The sequence below is a fragment of the Rana temporaria genome, unplaced genomic scaffold, assembly GCF_905171775.1.
Source record: "Rana temporaria unplaced genomic scaffold, aRanTem1.1, whole genome shotgun sequence".
Taxonomy (NCBI): Eukaryota; Metazoa; Chordata; class Amphibia; order Anura; family Ranidae; genus Rana; species Rana temporaria.
In genome coordinates, this window is record NW_024404800.1 from 1 (window position 1) to 19,527 (window position 19,527).

At 47.5% G+C, this 19,527-nt stretch overlaps 1 protein-coding gene across 1 annotated transcript; it reads right to left on the reverse strand.

Moving 5' to 3' along the window:
• Window positions 1-807: 807 nt before the first annotated feature.
• LOC120923700 (tyrosine-protein phosphatase non-receptor type 6-like) lies at window positions 808-18,961 on the reverse strand (the record flags this gene model as incomplete). The annotated part of the gene is made up of 3 exons (XM_040335016.1): window positions 18,834-18,961; window positions 1,127-1,206; window positions 808-995 (listed from the first exon to the last, which is right to left on the reverse strand). Coding segments are annotated over exons 1-3 (389 nt in total), but the record flags the coding sequence as incomplete, so codon positions are not given.
• Between the last annotated feature and the right edge of the window lie 566 nt (window positions 18,962-19,527).

Sequence of the window (19,527 nt, forward strand, 5' to 3'; positions counted from 1 at the left end):
GAATAGTAAAGTAGACTGGAGGAGGGGAGAGAGGAAGGAATAGTAAAGTAGATTGGAGAAGAGGAGAGAGGAAGGAATAGTAAAGTAGACTGGAGGAGGGGAGAGGGGAAGGAATAGTAAAGTAGATTGGAGGAGAGGAGAGAGGAAGGAATAGTAAAGTAGATTGGAGGAGAAAGGAGAGGAAGGAATAGTAAAGTAGATTGGAGGAGAGGAGAGAGGAAGGAATAGTAAAGTAGATTGGAGAAGAGGAGAGAGGAAGGAATAGTAAAGTAGATTGGAGGAGAAAGGAGAGGAAGGAATAGTAAAGTAGATTGGAGGAGAGGAGAGAGGAAGGAATAGTAAAGTAGATTGGAGGAGGGGAGAGAGGAAGGAATAGTAAAGTAGACTGGAGGAGGGGAGAGAGGAAGGAATAGTAAAGTAGATTGGAGGAGGGGAGAGAGGAAGGAATAGTAAAGTAGATTGGAGGAGAGGAGAGAGGAAGGAATAGTAAAGTAGATTGGAGGAGAGGAGAGAGGAAGGAATAGTAAAGTAGATTGGAGGAGGGGAGAGAGGAAGGAATAGTAAAGTAGACTGGAGGAGGGGAGAGAGGAAGGAATAGTAAAGTAGATTGGAGGAGAGGAGAGAGGAAGGAATAGTAAAGTAGATTGGAGGAGAGGAGAGAGGAAGGAATAGTAAAGTAGACTGGAGGAGGGGAGAGGGGAAGGAGTGGTGGGTCTAACAGAAAAGAAAGGTAGGTAGGCAGACAGGAAAGAAAATGAGAGGAAGGAGAAGGAAGGTAGAGAGAAGAAAGAAGAGAGGAAGGAGTACAAAGTGGTAGAGGAGGGAATGTGGGAGGACGGCCTCACCCGCCCCTTCTCCATCTCCTTGGTGGTCATCACGATGATCCGGCTGTTCTCCTGCCACATCATCTCCCAGAAGTCTCCTGTGGTGGCCCCCAGGCACCCCTGACAAGCGATGAAATGTTTGAGGGGTTCCTCGTCTCCCCAGAGAAGGTTCTGCAGAAAGAAAAGAAGAAAGCCCCTCCCCCATACATGGAGGAGAATCGCACCTTGGTTACCCCCGGGGATAATCAATTGGAACGATTGGTCGCTCATTATCATTGGGCCCGCCCACAGCGGACACTCACCGACACGTAGTTGGCGTTGATATAATCACTTCCGGGAATATTCGGATCTCTCCCCCGTAACACGACCCTCGTGTGATCAACTACAATCAAGAGAGACAAAGGAAGAGAGAGACGTGAGAAAGAGAGGCAAAGAGAGAGACGTGAGACAGAGAGACAAAGGAAGAGAGAGACGTGAGAAAGAGAGACAAAGGAAGAGAGAGACGTGAGAAAGAGAGACAAAGGAAGAGAGAGACGTGAGACAGAGAGGCAAAGAGAGAGACGTGAGACAGAGAGACAAAGGAAGAGAGAGACGTGAGACAGAGAGACAAAGGAAGAGAGAGACGTGAGAAAGAGAGACAAAGGAAGAGAGAGACGTGAGAAAGAGAGACAAAGGAAGAGAGAGACGTGAGAAAGAGAGACAAAGGAAGAGAGAGACGTGAGACAGAGAGGCAAAGAGAGAGACGTGAGACAGAGAGACAAAGGAAGAGAGAGACGTGAGACAGAGAGACAAAGGAAGAGAGAGACGTGAGAAAGAGAGACAAAGGAAGAGAGAGACGTGAGAAAGAGAGACAAAGGAAGAGAGAGACGTGAGAAAGAGAGACAAAGGAAGAGAGAGACGTGAGACAGAGAGGCAAAGAGAGAGACGTGAGACAGAGAGACAAAGGAAGAGAGAGACGTGAGAAAGAGAGACAAAGGAAGAGAGAGACGTGAGAAAGAGAGGCAAAGGAAGAGAGAGACGTGAGACAGAGAGGCAAAGAGAGAGACGTGAGACAGAGAGACAAAGGAAGAGAGAGACGTGAGAAAGAGAGACAAAGGAAGAGAGAGACGTGAGAAAGAGAGGCAAAGAGAGAGACGTGAGAAAGAGAGGCAAAGGAAGAGAGAGACGTGAGAAAGAGAGACAAAGGAAGAGAGAGACGTGAGACAGAGAGACAAAGGAAGAGAGAGACGTGAGAAAGAGAGGCAAAGGAAGAGAGAGACGTGAGAAAGAGAGACAAAGGAAGAGAGAGACGTGAGAAAGAGAGACAAAGGAAGAGAGAGACGTGAGAAAGAGAGGCAAAGGAAGAAAGAGACGTGAGACAGAGAGACAAAGGAAGAGAGAGACGTGAGAAAGAGAGGCAAAGGAAGAGAGAGACGTGAGAAAGAGAGGCAAAGAGAGAGACGTGAGACAGAGAGACAAAGGAAGAGAGAGACGTGAGAAAGAGAGACAAAGGAAGAGAGAGACGTGAGAAAGAGAGACAAAGGAAGAGAGAGACGTGAGAAAGAGAGGCAAAGAGAGAGACGTGAGACAGAGAGACAAAGGAAGAGAGAGACGTGAGAAAGAGAGACAAAGGAAGAGAGAGACGTGAGAAAGAGAGGCAAAGAGAGAGACGTGAGACAGAGAGACAAAGGAAGAGAGAGACGTGAGAAAGAGAGACAAAGGAAGAGAGAGACGTGAGAAAGAGAGGCAAAGGAAGAGAGAGACGTGAGAAAGAGAGACAAAGGAAGAGAGAGACGTGAGAAAGAGAGGCAAAGGAAGAGAGAGACGTGAGAAAGAGAGACAAAGGAAGAGAGAGACGTGAGAAAGAGAGGCAAAGGAAGAGAGAGACGTGAGAAAGAGAGGCAAAGGAAGAGAGAGACGTGAGACAGAGACAAAGGAAGAGAGAGACGTGAGAAAGAGAGGCAAAGGAAGAGAGAGACGTGAGAAAGAGAGGCAAAGGAAGAGAGAGACGTGAGACAGAGAGACAAAGGAAGAGAGAGACGTGAGAAAGAGAGGCAAAGGAAGAGAGAGACGTGAGAAAGAGAGACAAAGGAAGAGAGAGACGTGAGAAAGAGAGGCAAAGGAAGAGAGAGACGTGAGACAGAGAAGCAAAGGAAGAGAGAGACGTGAGAAAGAGAGGCAAAGGAAGAGAGAGACGTGAGACAGAGAGACAAAGGAAGAGAGAGACGTGAGACAGAGAGACAAAGGAAGAGAGAGACGTGAGAAAGAGAGGCAAAGGAAGAGAGAGACGTGAGACAGAGAGACAAAGGAAGAGAGAGACGTGAGAAAGAGAGGCAAAGGAAGAGAGAGACGTGAGACAGAGAGACAAAGGAAGAGAGAGACGTGAGAAAGAGAGACAAAGGAAGAGAGAGACGTGAGAAAGAGAGGCAAAGGAAGAGAGAGACGTGAGAAAGAGAGGCAAAGGAAGAGAGAGACGTGAGAAAGAGAGGCAAAGGAAGAGAGAGACGTGAGAAAGAGAGACAAAGGAAGAGAGACACGTGAGAAAGAGAGGCAAAGGAAGAGAGAGACGTGAGAAAGAGAGACAAAGGAAGAGAGAGACGTGAGAAAGAGAGGCAAAGGAAGAGAGAGACGTGAGAAAGAGAGGCAAAGGAAGAGAGAGACGTGAGAAAGAGAGACAAAGGAAGAGAGAGACGTGAGAAAGAGAGGCAAAGGAAGAGAGAGACGTGAGAAAGAGAGGCAAAGGAAGAGAGAGACGTGAGACAGAGAGACAAAGGAAGAGAGAGACGTGAGACAGAGAGACAAAGGAAGAGAGAGACGTGAGAAAGAGAGGCAAAGGAAGAGAGAGACGTGAGAAAGAGAGACAAAGGAAGAGAGAGACGTGAGAAAGAGAGACAAAGGAAGAGAGAGACGTGAGACAGAGAGACAAAGGAAGAGAGAGACGTGAGAAAGAGAGGCAAAGGAAGAGAGAGACATGAGAAAGAGAGGCAAAGGAAGAGAGAGACGTGAGACAGACAGACAAAGGAAGAGAGAGACGTGAGACAGAGAGGCAAAGGAAGAGAGAGACATGAGAAAGAGAGGCAAAGGAAGAGAGAGACGTGAGAAAGAGAGGCAAAGGAAGAGAGAGACGTGAGAAAGAGAGGCAAAGGAAGAGAGAGACGTGAGAAAGAGAGACAAAGGAAGAGAGAGACGTGAGACAGAGAGACAAAGGAAGAGAGAGACGTGAGACAGAGAGACAAAGGAAGAGAGAGACGTGAGAAAGAGAGGCAAAGGAAGAGAGAGACGTGAGAAAGAGAGGCAAAGGAAGAGAGAGACGTGAGAAAGAGAGACAAAGGAAGAGAGAGACGTGAGACAGAGAGACAAAGGAAGAGAGAGACGTGAGACAGAGAGACAAAGGAAGAGAGAGACGTGAGAAAGAGAGGCAAAGGAAGAGAGAGACGTGAGAAAGAGAGGCAAAGGAAGAGAGAGACGTGAGAAAGAGAGGCAAAGGAAGAGAGAGACGTGAGAAAGAGAGGCAAAAGGAAGAGAGAGACGTGAGAAAGAGAGACAAAGGAAGAGAGAGACGTGAGAAAGAGAGGCAAAGAGAGAGAGACGTGAGACAGAGAGACAAAGGAAGAGAGAGACGTGAGAAAGAGAGGCAAAGGAAGAGAGAGACGTGAGAAAGAGAGACAAAGGAAGAGAGAGACGTGAGAAAGAGAGACAAAGGAAGAGAGAGACGTGAGAAAGAGAGGCAAAGGAAGAGAGAGACGTGAGACAGAGAGGCAAAGAGAGAGACGTGAGACAGAGAGACAAAGGAAGAGAGAGACGTGAGAAAGAGAGACAAAGGAAGAGAGAGACATGAGAAAGAGAGGCAAAGAGAGAGACGTGAGACAGAGAGACAAAGGAAGAGAGAGACGTGAGAAAGAGAGACAAAGGAAGAGAGAGACGTGAGAAAGAGAGGCAAAGAGAGAGACGTGAGACAGAGAGACAAAGGAAGAGAGAGACGTGATAAAGAGAGACAAAGGAAGAGAGAGACGTGAGAAAGAGAGACAAAGGAAGAGAGAGACGTGAGAAAGAGAGGCAAAGGAAGAAAGAGACGTGAGACAGAGAGACAAAGGAAGAGAGAGACGTGAGAAAGAGAGGCAAAGAGAGAGACGTGAGACAGAGAGACAAAGGAAGAGAGAGACGTGAGAAAGAGAGACAAAGGAAGAGAGAGACGTGAGAAAGAGAGGCAAAGGAAGAGAGAGACGTGAGACAGAGAGGCAAAGAGAGAGACGTGAGACAGAGAGACAAAGGAAGAGAGAGACGTGAGAAAGAGAGACAAAGGAAGAGAGAGACGTGAGAAAGAGAGGCAAAGAGAGAGACGTGAGACAGAGAGACAAAGGAAGAGAGAGACGTGAGAAAGAGAGACAAAGGAAGAGAGAGACGTGAGAAAGAGAGGCAAAGAGAGAGACGTGAGACAGAGAGACAAAGGAAGAGAGAGACGTGAGAAAGAGAGACAAAGGAAGAGAGAGACGTGAGAAAGAGAGACAAAGGAAGAGAGAGACGTGAGAAAGAGAGGCAAAGGAAGAAAGAGACGTGAGACAGAGAGACAAAGGAAGAGAGAGACGTGAGAAAGAGAGGCAAAGGAAGAGAGAGACGTGAGAAAGAGAGGCAAAGAGAGAGACGTGAGACAGAGAGACAAAGGAAGAGAGAGACGTGAGAAAGAGAGACAAAGGAAGAGAGAGACGTGAGAAAGAGAGACAAAGGAAGAGAGAGACGTGAGACAGAGAGACAAAGGAAGAGAGAGACGTGAGAAAGAGAGACAAAGGAAGAGAGAGACGTGAGAAAGAGAGGCAAAGAGAGAGACGTGAGACAGAGAGACAAAGGAAGAGAGAGACGTGAGAAAGAGAGACAAAGGAAGAGAGAGACACGTGAGAAAGAGAGACAAAGGAAGAGAGAGACGTGAGAAAGAGAGGCAAAGGAAGAGAGAGACGTGAGAAAGAGAGACAAAGGAAGAGAGAGACGTGAGAAAGAGAGGCAAAGGAAGAGAGAGACGTGAGACAGAGAGACAAAGGAAGAGAGAGACGTGAGACAGAGAGACAAAGGAAGAGAGAGACGTGAGAAAGAGAGGCAAAGGAAGAGAGAGACGTGAGACAGAGAGACAAAGGAAGAGAGAGACGTGAGAAAGAGAGACAAAGGAAGAGAAAGACGTGAGAAAGAGAGGCAAAGGAAGAGAGAGACGTGAGAAAGAGAGACAAAGGAAGAGAGAGACGTGAGAAAGAGAGGCAAAGGAAGAGAGAGACGTGAGAAAGAGAGGCAAAGGAAGAGAGAGACGTGAGAAAGAGAGACAAAGGAAGAGAGAGACGTGAGAAAGAGAGGCAAAGGAAGAGAGAGACGTGAGAAAGAGAGACAAAGGAAGAGAGAGACGTGAGAAAGAGAGGCAAAGGAAGAGAGAGACGTGAGAAAGAGAGGCAAAGGAAGAGAGAGACGTGAGAAAGAGAGACAAAGGAAGAGAGAGACGTGAGAAAGAGAGGCAAAGGAAGAGAGAGACGTGAGAAAGAGAGACAAAGGAAGAGAGAGACGTGAGAAAGAGAGGCAAAGGAAGAGAGAGACGTGAGAAAGAGAGGCAAAGGAAGAGAGAGACGTGAGACAGAGAGACAAAGGAAGAGAGAGACGTGAGACAGAGAGACAAAGGAAGAGAGAGACGTGAGAAAGAGAGGCAAAGGAAGAGAGAGACGTGAGAAAGAGAGACAAAGGAAGAGAGAGACGTGAGACAGAGAGACAAAGGAAGAGAGAGACGTGAGAAAGAGAGGCAAAGGAAGAGAGAGACATGAGAAAGAGAGGCAAAGGAAGAGAGAGACGTGAGACAGACAGACAAAGGAAGAGAGAGACGTGAGACAGAGAGGCAAAGGAAGAGAGAGACATGAGAAAGAGAGGCAAAGGAAGAGAGAGACGTGAGAAAGAGAGACAAAGGAAGAGAGAGACGTGAGACAGAGAGACAAAGGAAGAGAGAGACGTGAGAAAGAGAGGCAAAGGAAGAGAGAGACGTGAGAAAGAGAGGCAAAGGAAGAGAGAGACGTGAGAAAGAGAGACAAAGGAAGAGAGAGACGTGAGACAGAGAGACAAAGGAAGAGAGAGACGTGAGAAAGAGAGGCAAAGGAAGAGAGAGACGTGAGAAAGAGAGACAAAGGAAGAGAGAGACGTGAGAAAGAGAGGCAAAGGAAGAGAGAGACGTGAGAAAGAGAGGCAAAGGAAGAGAGAGACGTGAGAAAGAGAGACAAAGGAAGAGAGAGACGTGAGAAAGAGAGGCAAAGGAAGAGAGAGACGTGAGAAAGAGAGGCAAAGGAAGAGAGAGACGTGAGACAGAGAGACAAAGGAAGAGAGAGACGTGACACAGAGAGACAAAGGAAGAGAGAGACGTGAGAAAGAGAGGCAAAGGAAGAGAGAGACGTGAGAAAGAGAGACAAAGGAAGAGAGAGACGTGAGAAAGAGAGACAAAGGAAGAGAGAGACGTGAGACAGAGAGACAAAGGAAGAGAGAGACGTGAGAAAGAGAGGCAAAGGAAGAGAGAGACATGAGAAAGAGAGGCAAAGGAAGAGAGAGACGTGAGACAGACAGACAAAGGAAGAGAGAGACGTGAGACAGAGAGGCAAAGGAAGAGAGAGACATGAGAAAGAGAGGCAAAGGAAGAGAGAGACGTGAGAAAGAGAGGCAAAGGAAGAGAGAGACGTGAGAAAGAGAGGCAAAGGAAGAGAGAGACGTGAGAAAGAGAGACAAAGGAAGAGAGAGACGTGAGACAGAGAGACAAAGGAAGAGAGAGACGTGAGACAGAGAGACAAAGGAAGAGAGAGACGTGAGAAAGAGAGGCAAAGGAAGAGAGAGACGTGAGAAAGAGAGGCAAAGGAAGAGAGAGACGTGAGAAAGAGAGACAAAGGAAGAGAGAGACGTGAGAAAGAGAGGCAAAGGAAGAGAGAGACGTGAGACAGAGAGGCAAAGAGAGAGACGTGAGACAGAGAGGCAAAGGAAGAGAGAGACGTGAGAAAGAGAGGCAAAGGAAGAGAGAGACGTGAGAAAGAGAGGCAAAGGAAGAGAGAGACGTGAGAAAGAGAGGCAAAAGGAAGAGAGAGACGTGAGAAAGAGAGACAAAGGAAGAGAGAGACGTGAGAAAGAGAGGCAAAGAGAGAGAGACGTGAGACAGAGAGACAAAGGAAGAGAGAGACGTGAGAAAGAGAGGCAAAGGAAGAGAGAGACGTGAGAAAGAGAGACAAAGGAAGAGAGAGACGTGAGAAAGAGAGACAAAGGAAGAGAGAGACGTGAGAAAGAGAGGCAAAGGAAGAGAGAGACGTGAGACAGAGAGGCAAAGAGAGAGACGTGAGACAGAGAGACAAAGGAAGAGAGAGACGTGAGAAAGAGAGACAAAGGAAGAGAGAGACGTGAGAAAGAGAGGCAAAGAGAGAGACGTGAGACAGAGAGACAAAGGAAGAGAGAGACGTGAGAAAGAGAGACAAAGGAAGAGAGAGACGTGAGAAAGAGAGGCAAAGAGAGAGACGTGAGACAGAGAGACAAAGGAAGAGAGAGACGTGAGAAAGAGAGACAAAGGAAGAGAGAGACGTGAGAAAGAGAGACAAAGGAAGAGAGAGACGTGAGAAAGAGAGGCAAAGGAAGAAAGAGACGTGAGACAGAGAGACAAAGGAAGAGAGAGACGTGAGAAAGAGAGGCAAAGAGAGAGACGTGAGAAAGAGAGACAAAGGAAGAGAGAGACGTGAGAAAGAGAGACAAAGGAAGAGAGAGACGTGAGAAAGAGAGGCAAAGGAAGAGAGAGACGTGAGACAGAGAGGCAAAGAGAGAGACGTGAGACAGAGAGACAAAGGAAGAGAGAGACGTGAGAAAGAGAGACAAAGGAAGAGAGAGACGTGAGAAAGAGAGGCAAAGAGAGAGACGTGAGACAGAGAGACAAAGGAAGAGAGAGACGTGAGAAAGAGAGACAAAGGAAGAGAGAGACGTGAGAAAGAGAGGCAAAGAGAGAGACGTGAGACAGAGAGACAAAGGAAGAGAGAGACGTGAGAAAGAGAGACAAAGGAAGAGAGAGACGTGAGAAAGAGAGACAAAGGAAGAGAGAGACGTGAGAAAGAGAGGCAAAGGAAGAAAGAGACGTGAGACAGAGAGACAAAGGAAGAGAGAGACGTGAAAAAGAGAGGCAAAGGAAGAGAGAGACGTGAGAAAGAGAGGCAAAGAGAGAGACGTGAGACAGAGAGACAAAGGAAGAGAGAGACGTGAGAAAGAGAGACAAAGGAAGAGAGAGACGTGAGAAAGAGAGACAAAGGAAGAGAGAGACGTGAGACAGAGAGACAAAGGAAGAGAGAGACGTGAGAAAGAGAGACAAAGGAAGAGAGAGACGTGAGAAAGAGAGGCAAAGAGAGAGACGTGAGACAGAGAGACAAAGGAAGAGAGAGACGTGAGAAAGAGAGACAAAGGAAGAGAGAGACGTGAGAAAGAGAGGCAAAGGAAGAGAGAGACACGTGAGAAAGAGAGACAAAGGAAGAGAGAGACGTGAGAAAGAGAGGCAAAGGAAGAGAGAGACGTGAGAAAGAGAGACAAAGGAAGAGAGAGACGTGAGAAAGAGAGGCAAAGGAAGAGAGAGACGTGAGAAAGAGAGGCAAAGGAAGAGAGAGACGTGAGACAGAGACAAAGGAAGAGAGAGACGTGAGAAAGAGAGGCAAAGGAAGAGAGAGACGTGAGAAAGAGAGGCAAAGGAAGAGAGAGACGTGAGACAGAGAGACAAAGGAAGAGAGAGACGTGAGAAAGAGAGGCAAAGGAAGAGAGAGACGTGAGAAAGAGAGACAAAGGAAGAGAGAGACGTGAGAAAGAGAGGCAAAGGAAGAGAGAGACGTGAGAAAGAGAGGCAAAGGAAGAGAGAGACGTGAGACAGAGAAGCAAAGGAAGAGAGAGACGTGAGAAAGAGAGGCAAAGGAAGAGAGAGACGTGAGACAGAGAGACAAAGGAAGAGAGAGACGTGAGACAGAGAGACAAAGGAAGAGAGAGACGTGAGAAAGAGAGGCAAAGGAAGAGAGAGACGTGAGACAGAGAGACAAAGGAAGAGAGAGACGTGAGAAAGAGAGACAAAGGAAGAGAAAGACGTGAGAAAGAGAGGCAAAGGAAGAGAGAGACGTGAGAAAGAGAGACAAAGGAAGAGAGAGACGTGAGAAAGAGAGGCAAAGGAAGAGAGAGACGTGAGAAAGAGAGGCAAAGGAAGAGAGAGACGTGAGAAAGAGAGACAAAGGAAGAGAGAGACGTGAGAAAGAGAGGCAAAGGAAGAGAGAGACGTGAGAAAGAGAGACAAAGGAAGAGAGAGACGTGAGAAAGAGAGGCAAAGGAAGAGAGAGACGTGAGAAAGAGAGGCAAAGGAAGAGAGAGACGTGAGAAAGAGAGACAAAGGAAGAGAGAGACGTGAGAAAGAGAGGCAAAGGAAGAGAGAGACGTGAGAAAGAGAGACAAAGGAAGAGAGAGACGTGAGAAAGAGAGGCAAAGGAAGAGAGAGACGTGAGAAAGAGAGGCAAAGGAAGAGAGAGACGTGAGACAGAGAGACAAAGGAAGAGAGAGACGTGAGAAAGAGAGACAAAGGAAGAGAGAGACGTGAGAAAGAGAGGCAAAGGAAGAGAGAGACGTGAGAAAGAGAGACAAAGGAAGAGAGAGACGTGAGAAAGAGAGACAAAGGAAGAGAGAGACGTGAGACAGAGAGACAAAGGAAGAGAGAGACGTGAGAAAGAGAGGCAAAGGAAGAGAGAGACATGAGAAAGAGAGGCAAAGGAAGAGAGAGACGTGAGACAGACAGACAAAGGAAGAGAGAGACGTGAGACAGAGAGGCAAAGGAAGAGAGAGACATGAGAAAGAGAGGCAAAGGAAGAGAGAGACGTGAGAAAGAGAGACAAAGGAAGAGAGAGACGTGAGACAGAGAGACAAAGGAAGAGAGAGACGTGAGAAAGAGAGGCAAAGGAAGAGAGAGACGTGAGAAAGAGAGGCAAAGGAAGAGAGAGACGTGAGAAAGAGAGACAAAGGAAGAGAGAGACGTGAGACAGAGAGACAAAGGAAGAGAGAGACGTGAGACAGAGAGACAAAGGAAGAGAGAGACGTGAGAAAGAGAGGCAAAGGAAGAGAGAGACGTGAGAAAGAGAGGCAAAGGAAGAGAGAGACGTGAGAAAGAGAGGCAAAGGAAGAGAGAGACGTGAGAAAGAGAGGCAAAAGGAAGAGAGAGACGTGAGAAAGAGAGGCAAAGGAAGAGAGAGACGTGAGACAGAGAGACAAAAGGAAGAGAGAGACGTGAGAAAGAGAGGCAAAGGAAGAGAGAGACATGAGAAAGAGAGACAAAGGAAGAGAGAGACGTGAGAAAGAGAGACAAAGGAAGAGAGAGACGTGAGACAGAGAGGCAAAGGAAGAGAGAGACGTGAGACAGAGAGACAAAGGAAGAGAGAGACGTGAGAAAGAGAGGCAAAGGAAGAGAGAGACGTGAGAAAGAGAGGCAAAGGAAGAGAGAGACGTGAGAAAGAGAGACAAAGGAAGAGAGAGACGTGAGAAAGAGAGACAAAGGAAGAGAGAGACGTGAGAAAGAGAGACAAAGGAAGAGAGAGACGTGAGACAGAAAGACAAAGGAAGAGAGAGACGTGAGAAAGAGAGACAAAGGAAGAGAGAGACGTGAGAAAGAGAGGCAAAGAGAGAGACGTGAGACAGAGAGACAAAGGAAGAGAGAGACGTGAGAAAGAGAGACAAAGGAAGAGAGAGACACGTGAGAAAGAGAGACAAAGGAAGAGAGAGACGTGAGAAAGAGAGGCAAAGGAAGAGAGAGACGTGAGAAAGAGAGACAAAGGAAGAGAGAGACGTGAGAAAGAGAGGCAAAGGAAGAGAGAGACGTGAGAAAGAGAGGCAAAGGAAGAGAGAGACGTGAGACAGAGACAAAGGAAGAGAGAGACGTGAGAAAGAGAGGCAAAGGAAGAGAGAGACGTGAGAAAGAGAGGCAAAGGAAGAGAGAGACGTGAGACAGAGAGACAAAGGAAGAGAGAGACGTGAGAAAGAGAGGCAAAGGAAGAGAGAGACGTGAGAAAGAGAGACAAAGGAAGAGAGAGACGTGAGAAAGAGAGGCAAAGGAAGAGAGAGACGTGAGAAAGAGAGACAAAGGAAGAGAGAGACGTGAGAAAGAGAGGCAAAGGAAGAGAGAGACGTGAGACAGAGAGACAAAGGAAGAGAGAGACGTGAGACAGAGAGACAAAGGAAGAGAGAGACGTGAGAAAGAGAGGCAAAGGAAGAGAGAGACGTGAGACAGAGAGACAAAGGAAGAGAGAGACGTGAGAAAGAGAGACAAAGGAAGAGAAAGACGTGAGAAAGAGAGGCAAAGGAAGAGAGAGACGTGAGAAAGAGAGACAAAGGAAGAGAGAGACGTGAGAAAGAGAGGCAAAGGAAGAGAGAGACGTGAGAAAGAGAGACAAAGGAAGAGAGAGACGTGAGACAGAGAGACAAAGGAAGAGAGAGACGTGAGAAAGAGAGGCAAAGGAAGAGAGAGACATGAGAAAGAGAGGCAAAGGAAGAGAGAGACGTGAGACAGACAGACAAAGGAAGAGAGAGACGTGAGACAGAGAGGCAAAGGAAGAGAGAGACATGAGAAAGAGAGGCAAAGGAAGAGAGAGACGTGAGAAAGAGAGGCAAAGGAAGAGAGAGACGTGAGAAAGAGAGGCAAAGGAAGAGAGAGACGTGAGAAAGAGAGACAAAGGAAGAGAGAGACGTGAGACAGAGAGACAAAGGAAGAGAGAGACGTGAGACAGAGAGACAAAGGAAAAGAGAGACGTGAGAAAGAGAGGCAAAGGAAGAGAGAGACGTGAGAAAGAGAGGCAAAGGAAGAGAGAGACGTGAGAAAGAGAGACAAAGGAAGAGAGAGACGTGAGACAGAGAGACAAAGGAAGAGAGAGACGTGAGACAGAGAGACAAAGGAAGAGAGAGACGTGAGAAAGAGAGGCAAAGGAAGAGAGAGACGTGAGAAAGAGAGGCAAAGGAAGAGAGAGACGTGAGAAAGAGAGGCAAAGGAAGAGAGAGACGTGAGAAAGAGAGGCAAAAGGAAGAGAGAGACGTGAGAAAGAGAGACAAAGGAAGAGAGAGACGTGAGAAAGAGAGGCAAAGAGAGAGAGACGTGAGACAGAGAGACAAAGGAAGAGAGAGACGTGAGAAAGAGAGACAAAGGAAGAGAGAGACGTGAGAAAGAGAGACAAAGGAAGAGAGAGACGTGAGAAAGAGAGACAAAGGAAGAGAGAGACGTGAGAAAGAGAGGCAAAGGAAGAGAGAGACGTGAGACAGAGAGGCAAAGAGAGAGACGTGAGACAGAGAGACAAAGGAAGAGAGAGACGTGAGAAAGAGAGACAAAGGAAGAGAGAGACGTGAGAAAGAGAGGCAAAGAGAGAGACGTGAGACAGAGAGACAAAGGAAGAGAGAGACGTGAGAAAGAGAGACAAAGGAAGAGAGAGACGTGAGAAAGAGAGGCAAAGAGAGAGACGTGAGACAGAGAGACAAAGGAAGAGAGAGACGTGAGAAAGAGAGACAAAGGAAGAGAGAGACGTGAGAAAGAGAGACAAAGGAAGAGAGAGACGTGAGAAAGAGAGGCAAAGGAAGAAAGAGACGTGAGACAGAGAGACAAAGGAAGAGAGAGACGTGAGAAAGAGAGGCAAAGAGAGAGACGTGAGACAGAGAGACAAAGGAAGAGAGAGACGTGAGAAAGAGAGACAAAGGAAGAGAGAGACGTGAGAAAGAGAGGCAAAGGAAGAGAGAGACGTGAGACAGAGAGGCAAAGAGAGAGACGTGAGACAGAGAGACAAAGGAAGAGAGAGACGTGAGAAAGAGAGACAAAGGAAGAGAGAGACGTGAGAAAGAGAGGCAAAGGAAGAGAGAGACGTGAGAAAGAGAGGCAAAGAGAGAGACGTGAGACAGAGAGACAAAGGAAGAGAGAGACGTGAGAAAGAGAGACAAAGGAAGAGAGAGACGTGAGAAAGAGAGGCAAAGAGAGAGACGTGAGACAGAGAGACAAAGGAAGAGAGAGACGTGAGAAAGAGAGACAAAGGAAGAGAGAGACGTGAGAAAGAGAGACAAAGGAAGAGAGAGACGTGAGAAAGAGAGGCAAAGGAAGAAAGAGACGAGAGACAAAGGAAGAGAGAGACGTGAGAAAGAGAGGCAAAGGAAGAGAGAGACGTGAGAAAGAGAGGCAAAGAGAGAGACGTGAGACAGAGAGACAAAGGAAGAGAGAGACGTGAGAAAGAGAGACAAAGGAAGAGAGAGACGTGAGAAAGAGAGACAAAGGAAGAGAGAGACGTGAGACAGAGAGACAAAGGAAGAGAGAGACGTGAGAAAGAGAGACAAAGGAAGAGAGAGACGTGAGAAAGAGAGGCAAAGAGAGAGACGTGAGACAGAGAGACAAAGGAAGAGAGAGACGTGAGAAAGAGAGACAAAGGAAGAGAGAGACGTGAGAAAGAGAGGCAAAGGAAGAGAGAGACACGTGAGAAAGAGAGACAAAGGAAGAGAGAGACGTGAGAAAGAGAGGCAAAGGAAGAGAGAGACGTGAGAAAGAGAGACAAAGGAAGAGAGAGACGTGAGAAAGAGAGGCAAAGGAAGAGAGAGACGTGAGAAAGAGAGGCAAAGGAAGAGAGAGACGTGAGACAGAGACAAAGGAAGAGAGAGACGTGAGAAAGAGAGGCAAAGGAAGAGAGAGACGTGAGAAAGAGAGGCAAAGGAAGAGAGAGACGTGAGAAAGAGAGGCAAAGGAAGAGAGAGACGTGAGAAAGAGAGGCAAAGGAAGAGAGAGACGTGAGAAAGAGAGGCAAAGGAAGAGAGAGACGTGAGACAGAGAAGCAAAGGAAGAGAGAGACGTGAGAAAGAGAGGCAAAGGAAGAGAGAGACGTGAGACAGAGAGACAAAGGAAGAGAGAGACGTGAGACAGAGAGACAAAGGAAGAGAGAGACGTGAGAAAGAGAGGCAAAGGAAGAGAGAGACGTGAGACAGAGAGACAAAGGAAGAGAGAGACGTGAGAAAGAGAGACAAAGGAAGAGAAAGACGTGAGAAAGAGAGGCAAAGGAAGAGAGAGACGTGAGAAAGAGAGACAAAGGAAGAGAGAGACGTGAGAAAGAGAGGCAAAGGAAGAGAGAGACGTGAGAAAGAGAGGCAAAGGAAGAGAGAGACGTGAGAAAGAGAGACAAAGGAAGAGAGAGACGTGAGAAAGAGAGGCAAAGGAAGAGAGAGACGTGAGAAAGAGAGACAAAGGAAGAGAGAGACGTGAGAAAGAGAGGCAAAGGAAGAGAGAGACGTGAGAAAGAGAGGCAAAGGAAGAGAGAGACGTGAGAAAGAGAGACAAAGGAAGAGAGAGACGTGAGAAAGAGAGGCAAAGGAAGAGAGAGACGTGAGAAAGAGAGACAAAGGAAGAGAGAGACGTGAGAAAGAGAGGCAAAGGAAGAGAGAGACGTGAGAAAGAGAGGCAAAGGAAGAGAGAGACGTGAGACAGAGAGACAAAGGAAGAGAGAGACGTGAGACAGAGAGACAAAGGAAGAGAGAGACGTGAGAAAGAGAGGCAAAGGAAGAGAGAGACATGAGAAAGAGAGGCAAAGGAAGAGAGAGACGTGAGACAGACAGACAAAGGAAGAGAGAGACGTGAGACAGAGAGGCAAAGGAAGAGAGAGACATGAGAAAGAGAGGCAAAGGAAGAGAGAGACGTGAGAAAGAGAGACAAAGGAAGAGAGAGACGTGAGACAGAGAGACAAAGGAAGAGAGAGACGTGAGAAAGAGAGGCAAAGGAAGAGAGAGACGTGAGAAAGAGAGGCAAAGGAAGAGAGAGACGTGAGAAAGAGAGGCAAAGGAAGAGAGAGACGTGAGAAAGAGAGGCAAAGGAAGAGAGAGACGTGAGAAAGAGAGGCAAAAGGAAGAGAGAGACGTGAGAAAGAGAGGCAAAGGAAGAGAGAGACGTGAGACAGAGAGACAAAAGGAAGAGAGAGACGTGAGAAAGAGAGGCAAAGGAAGAGAGAGACATGAGAAAGAGAGACAAAGGAAGAGAGAGACGTGAGAAAGAGAGACAAAGGAAGAGAGAGACGTGAGACAGAGAGGCAAAGGAAGAGAGAGACGTGAGACAGAGAGACAAAGGAAGAGAGAGACGTGAGAAAGAGAGGCAAAGGAAGAGAGAGACGTGAGAAAGAGAGGCAAAGGAAGAGAGAGACGTGAGAAAGAGAGACAAAGGAAGAGAGAGACGTGAGAAAGAGAGACAAAGGAAGAGAGAGACGTGAGAAAGAGAGACAAAGGAAGAGAGAGACGTGAGACAGCCGAATCTTCACCAGGGAGCAACAAATGATTGGAAATATTCAATGATTGAAATATTCGAAATTCTCCTTAAATTATTCAAGAAAAACGATCACCCAGATCCGACGATTGCGCTTCTAAATTGAAAACCCAAATCTCTTGTACCCAATGTAAACTTCTTCTACAAATCACCGCAGCCGCAAAGCAGAGCATGGGCAAAGCGCGGAAGTCCTCATCACTGGGGCAGATTCACGTACCTGCGCGCCTAGTTACGACGGCGCAGCGTATTGTATTTACGCTACGCCGCCGCAACTTACAGGAGTATGTGCAGTATTCACAAAGCACTTGCTCCGTAAGTTGCGGCGGCGTAGCGTAAATGGGGCCGGCGTAAGCCCGCGTAATTCAAATGTGGAAGGGGGGGCGTGTTTTATGTTAATGTGTGATGACCTGACGTGATTGACGTGTTTTACGAACGGCGCATTCGCCATCCGTGTACATATCCCAGTGTGCATTGCTCCCAAGTACGCCGCAACGACGTATTGGTTTCGACGTGAACGTAAATTACGTCCAGCCCCATTCACGAACGACGTAAAAAATTCAAATTTCGAAGCGGGAACGACGTCCATACTTAACATTGGCTGCGCCTCCTAATAGCAGGAGCAACGTTACGCCGGAAAAGCCTTACGCAAACGACATAAAAAAAAACTACCGCCGGGCGCACGTACGTTCGTGAATCGACGTAACGAGGTAATTTGCATATTCTACGCCGACAACAACGGAAGCGCCCCTAGCGGTCAAACGTAATATTGCACACAATTATACGCCGCCGCATTCAAGTTACGTCGGCGGAGGAAGCCTATTTTTTAAGCGTATCTGCCTTTGAGAATCGGCGTAACGATACGCCGGCGCAGATTTCAAATTACGGCGGCGTATCTCCAGATAGCTACCTGAATCTGCCCCATTAACTACATCCGGACCGCCCCCGGCGCAGTTTTACATCCTCTGTTTGAAGAGGGATGCCGTTGTTATGGCAGCAGCCAGCGACCATTACCCCCCGGTATCCTCTTCTTCAGCGGGCGGTCCGCTACCAGATAAAAGTGGTCTCTGCGGGTGATTCGCCACAAGATCACTTTTATCGGCGGTGGGAGAAGGGCCCCCTCTGCTGTTGTGTGTGGAGACGAGGGAGGGGGGAAGATGGCCCCTCCCACCGGTCTCCAGACCATAGCAGGGGGCGGAAGCGACGTCACAACGCCACTTCCACCCATACGTCTTAAGGGACCTTTTTTATTGTCATTTTTTCAGATGACAATTTTTTTTTTTTATTGCATTTAAGTCTTTTTGACCCCCCCAGATCTCATATATAAGAGGACCTGTCATGCTTTTTTCTATTACAAGGGATGTTTACATTGGCACAGATTCAGTAAGCAATTGCGCCTGCGTAACCATAGGTTACGCAGCGCAATTGCTGACTTGCGCCGGCGTAGCGAATGCTCCTGATTCAGAGAACTCGTTACGCCCACTGCAGCCTAAAATCTGCGTGGCATAAGGCACTTATGCCACGCAGATTTTAGGCTGCATTCTTGCGTTGACCGCTAGGGGGCGCTCCCATTGTGGTCAGCGTATAGTATGCAAATTGCATACTTACGCCGATTCACAATGTTGCGCGCCCCCTGCGTACGCAAGGTATGGAGTTTCCGTACGGCATCTTTAGCGTAAGGCTGCCCCTTCTAATAGCAGGGGCAGCCAATGCTAAAGTATAGCCGCCGTTCCCGCGACGTGAAATTTGAATTTAACGTCGTTTGCGTAAGTGATTCGTGAATGGCGCTGGACGCCATTCACGTTCACTTTGAAGCAAATGACGTCCTTGCGACGTCATTTGCCGCAATGCACGTCGGGAAAGTTTCCCGACAGAGCATGCGCTCTACGCTCGGCGCGGGAGCGCGCCTAATTTAAATGATTCCCGCCCCTGGCGGGATCATTTACATTGCGTGCGCTTACGCCGGGCAATTTTGCCGGCGCGCCCTCGCAATTTACGGAGCTACTGCTCCGTGAATCGAGGGCAGCGCAAAATATTTGCGTGGGCGCAGGGCAAAATCGTTGCCCTGCACCTCCGCAAATATAGCGCAGATCTCTTTGAATCTGGGCCATTGCTTATAATAGGAATAAAAGTCACCCCAATTTTTTTAAACTGTTTTAAAATCAAGTAAAATAAATAATAATTATTTAATTTTTTTTAAAGCGCCCCGTCCCGCCAAGCTCACGCACAGCAGCGAACGCATACGTGAGCGGCGCCCGCCTATGAAAACGTTGTTCAAACCGCACACGTGAGGTATCGCCGCGATCGTTAGAGCGAGAGCGATAATTCTAGCCCTAGACCTCCTCTGTAACTCAAAACATGTAACCTGTAGAATTTTTTTAAACGTCGCCTATGGAGATTTTTATAGGTAAGAGTTTGTCGCCATTCCACGAGCGCGGCCACAATTTTCAAGCGTGGCGCGTTGGGGATCAATTTACTCGGCGTAACATTATCTTTCACAATAAGTGTATTTTTTTTCCAAAATCGCTTTGGACTTTTCTGATAGTTGGTGGAAAGTTTAGGCCCCCGTTCTGTTATCCGGGCGGGAAAGATCTCTGAGGTTCAAGGTTTTCAGGAAATCTGCCACGCCCCCCAAACTATGGACCGCCCACGTGACTCCGCCCACATCTGAGACTTTTCTTTTTCTGGGTGGACTGAGAGGCTTTTCGAATCTCTTGGATACTCACATGGAAGGATATTCTTGTAGCGGTTCTTGCTTCTGTTTTCTGGTCTCTGACCCTCTTTTCTCTCGTAGAGCAAATTAGATTCTTGTTTCTGGAGAGCCTGAAAGAGAGACAGACGTGACATTCTTCCCACTGATCACCAATGTAAGGGACATTCTTCCCACTGATCACCAATGTAAGGGACATTCTTCCCACTGATCACCAATGTAAGGGACATTCTTCTCACTGATCACCAATGTAAGGGACATTCTTCTCACTGATCACCAATGTAAGGGACATTCTTCTCACTGATCACCAATGTAAGGGACATTCTTCTCACTGATCACCAATGTAAGGGACATTCTTCTCACAGATCACCAATGTAAGGGACATTCTTCTCACTGATCACCAATGTAAGGGACATTCTTCTCACTGATCACCAATGTAAGGGACATTCTTCTCACTGATCACCAATGTAAGGGACATTCTTCTCACTGATCACCAATGTAAGGAACATTCTTCTCACTGATCACCAATGTAAGGGACATTCTTCCCACTGATCACCAATGTAAGGAACATTCTTCTCACTGATCACCAATGTAAGGGACATTCTTCCCACTGATCACCAATGTAAGGAACATTCTTCTCACTGATCACCAATGTAAGGAACATTCTTCCCACTGATCACCAATGTAAGGGACATTCTTCCCACTGATCA